Source organism: Protobothrops mucrosquamatus, unplaced genomic scaffold (assembly GCF_001527695.2).
Source record: "Protobothrops mucrosquamatus isolate PMUCROS unplaced genomic scaffold, P.Mucros_1.0 scaffold9703, whole genome shotgun sequence".
NCBI lineage: Eukaryota > Metazoa > Chordata > Lepidosauria > Squamata > Viperidae > Protobothrops > Protobothrops mucrosquamatus.
The window spans coordinates 13,020-16,673 of record NW_015395491.1 but is presented as its reverse complement, the minus strand read 5'-3'; the positions used below and the strand labels follow the sequence as shown (position 1 = coordinate 16,673).

At 36.5% G+C, this 3,654-nt stretch overlaps 1 protein-coding gene across 1 annotated transcript in view; it reads right to left on the bottom strand.

Annotated features, from left to right (window-relative positions):
- Positions 1-3,654, bottom strand: part of LOC107301041 (meckelin) — a gene marked incomplete at both ends in the record, with an annotated part of 13,416 nt that continues 9,762 nt past the window's right edge. Inside the window, 3 exon segments of the mRNA XM_015830310.1 lie at positions 1-118; positions 786-866; positions 1,786-1,926. Of these exon segments, the coding sequence (XP_015685796.1) occupies positions 1-118; positions 786-866; positions 1,786-1,926 (340 nt within the window).

Genomic DNA, 3,654 nt, shown 5'->3' with positions numbered 1-3,654 from the left:
CTGCTTCCCTTTTTAGGTTCATATTCATCTCTTCCATATTTGTATCTGAATGGCCATGCACAGATCGCCCATGAATGTAGTACCCAAAACATCTGTCTGACAATAGGAAAACTGAAATCTGCAACATGAGAAAAATAAAATGGAGCATTTTAGTATACATTCAGATAACAAGAATTCTACCCACTACTGCATTTTGTAAATGTATTATGTCATCACTCCTATGCTACAGAGCGTAAGCAATTGTATATTTGGAAAGCAGGATATGTCTTAACTTTGAAGCACCTTTGAAATTGTATGTGTGATCATGAGATGCTTCCTTGCATGAGGCTATGAGTAGGAACAACTTCTTTATTGGACTGGAATACAGTTCAAACTTAGCAACAACTACACTGGGTGGAACGACTTTCGTTAAATATTCAAATGACATTACACTGAGCATTAAAATAAGAAGAAAAGTGAAAATCTGCCCTTTGTTCTCTTTGGCTCACATCTAAATTTAGACACTTGAAAAACGGAATTCTGAATTTATCTCAGAATATCATCAAAAGCTTTCCTATGGATAGAACTTTTTTACAGGTCTACATCAGAAAATTATAAAGAAACCCATATGGGTTTTAGTAAAAAAATCAGAAGTTGTTCAAAAAAAGTACTTTGGGATATCAATTATTAGTATACTAACTATAGATATATTGACAGAGCACGTCTTTTCAAATATAATTTTGAAACATTTAAATATGAATAGCCTTTTTGAAGAAAGGCACTATGTGAAAGTATAAAATACTTACATTGCTCATGCAGCATAAATCAACAAACTGTCTGATCTTATCTTCGATAAATCTTTCATGAATGACAGAAAAATATATCACCTGTGAAAAATCAGATTTACTAATAAGTTAAAAAAAAATGTTTTTCTATTTTAGCCAATAAGATACAATGATTAAGATGTCAGACCAGGCTGGGGCAATACACACTTGTTTCACCTCCAGAAGGAAAGGCAAAATATAAATATAAATCTAACAACAATTAAATAGGTACTACCATGGGACTGGTTTGCAATTCCACAGTTTGCCAATTCCACAGTTAACAACCAACCTCTCTAATAATGACTTTCTCTCTCTTTCTACAACTAAGGAGGATTTGCACCTACGTACCAGAATCTGCTTTTCTTAATATTTTGTGATCATCCCTAAGTATGCATAAATTAAGAGCCATCTATTGGAAAACTCATTAATAATTAGTATATGTAACTTATTTGATTTTATTGGAAATAAAACATATTTACTGGTATTGAAATTAATTCCATAAAATGGAAATACAGTAGAAAAATACTAATATGTATTAAGCTGAAGTCTATGCAACTCAGTCTGACTATCATATTTAGTCTACATGAAAGAACATCACTGATAAGGCGGCCCTTTGTCCGTCAGTGATGTTCCTTTCTGTAGACTAAATATTAAGAAAAGCAGATTCTGGTACACAGGTGCAAATCCTCCTTGGTTGTGGAAAGAGAGAGAAAGTCACTATTCTCTCATTATGAGAGAGGTCAATGTAATTATAACAATTTGGTATATTATTGTTTGAGAGATATTTCCTATTTCCTATTATTGTTTGAAAGTAATAAATGTCCATCAAGCCACTCCTGAAGAAAAACTTGAGAAACTAGGTTAACAATTTATTGTAGGTATCTACATTATGCTGATGACTCATACACAATAAAATCATTTAATGAATGGGAATCATCTTATGGGAAGGTAGTCACAATAAAATGATTTTATAAAGTTTTACCTGAATTACAGCAATCAATAGCCAAAGTACAGTGGATATACCATATCTCAGAATGCGGCTCCAGGGTGCTATGTAACTTTCAGGATTTCTAGTTAGACCAGAAGATGAATCCATTAAGGCTAAATTTGAAAATCCTACAACCTGTAAAGGTAACAAACAAATTACAGTCATACCTCGGTATTCAACTGCTTCAAAACTCATCAAATTGGGTACTCAATGTGTTTTGAAGCAAAAATCTTGTCTGGGTACTTGATCTCTCTGTACTGGATAGGCAAAGTAGAACTTGCTGGCATCAGCTGCCTTGTGACTCACTACTCCTTCTGTCCAAAATAAAGGGTCATGTCGTAAGACATGATTTGCTCGGTACCCGTTTTTAATATTTGTTGTGCCCCTTGGAATGAACCCCAGATGGGTACCCACGTACCACTGTATGGATAAATTTTAAAAATATCTATTTACATTAACAAAGATTTTCTAACGAATGAAGGTGAATATACATGTCCCAGAATAATGCTGCAAGATCCAATCTGTGTTGGTCACTGAGACTAGAGTTTTAGTCTTCTGAGGTTTCAAACTTATGCTGGAGCCCATCTTCAGGGAACTTCTCTATAGCAGAGTGTGTGCTGTTCTGTGTGTGGTATTTATACAGTGCCTATTGTAGCTTTTTAGATGCTGATTAGGGTGTGTTGATGGCAGGCTTTTAAGTTTTCGGCTGTCTTTTGCTTGTGCTGCCCAGCCCTCACCTTCTAAGTACTTGATATGCTGGTGCTAAATCACCATTCCTGTTGATGGAGGAGGGGCCTGTTTCCCAGGTTTCAGTCACTTCCCTGGCTGTTTTTGTGCCTGCTTGTCCAATAAGCTTAGTAGCTGTAAAGTTGAATGTGTGCCCTTGTTCAGTGCAGTGTGAGGCTACGAATGAGTTTGGGTCTCCTCATCTGACTGCTCGCTTGTGTTCTTGTAATCCGGTGTTTAGCTTCTTCCCTCTCTGTCCTACATAGTCATAATCCATGCAAGGGATTCAGTAGATTACATGGGAAGTATCTCCCACCTCTAAGCGATCTTTACAATGCATAATTTGTCATTGTATGGTAGCCTCTGGGCAATGTGTGATGCTCACTTGTTCATCTTGTGATGAATGATTGTGGGTACACCGTGTTGACAGTGTCTGACAAGATGTCTGCACAACACAGTGGGAAGAGAAAGGAAACAAGATACAAGACCAACCACATGGCACATCCTGCCATACATCAAAAACATTTCGGAAGCTCTAGAACGCAGCTTCTGAGATCTACAAGTGGGCATCACACACCACCCAGCCAACAACGTAAAAGCCTGCCATCAACACACCCTAATCAGCACCTAAAAAGCCACATGCAACAGGCACCCTATAAAAACCACACACAGAACAGCACACACTCTGCTAGAGAGACGTTTCCTGAGGATGGGCTCCAGTACAAGTCCGAAAACTTAGAAGACAAAATCTCTGGTCCTTGACCCAGATTGTATCCTGCAAGATTTTCTAATTTGCCTAGATGACCACTTTCAATTTTTGAATATACTTCAGCGACCACAAAACAGCAAGTAATAGTTTCTCAATATCATTTTTTTCATTTAAATAATACTAGCCCTTGAGGTGAGTGTGGAGAACTTCTTTCTCCAGCTGTTACTTGATTTATTTATTTATTTATTTATTAATTTAATTTATATCCCGCCCTTCTCCTTACGGACTCAGGGCGGCTAACAACCAGATAAAACACTAATCCCCAAAAACTACAATTTAAAAACATAAGTAAAAACAAATATTAGTAATTTGGTCAAGTTAATATAAAATTGCTTTAAGACCCCATTAAAATTTTCCCCTAGGCCAGT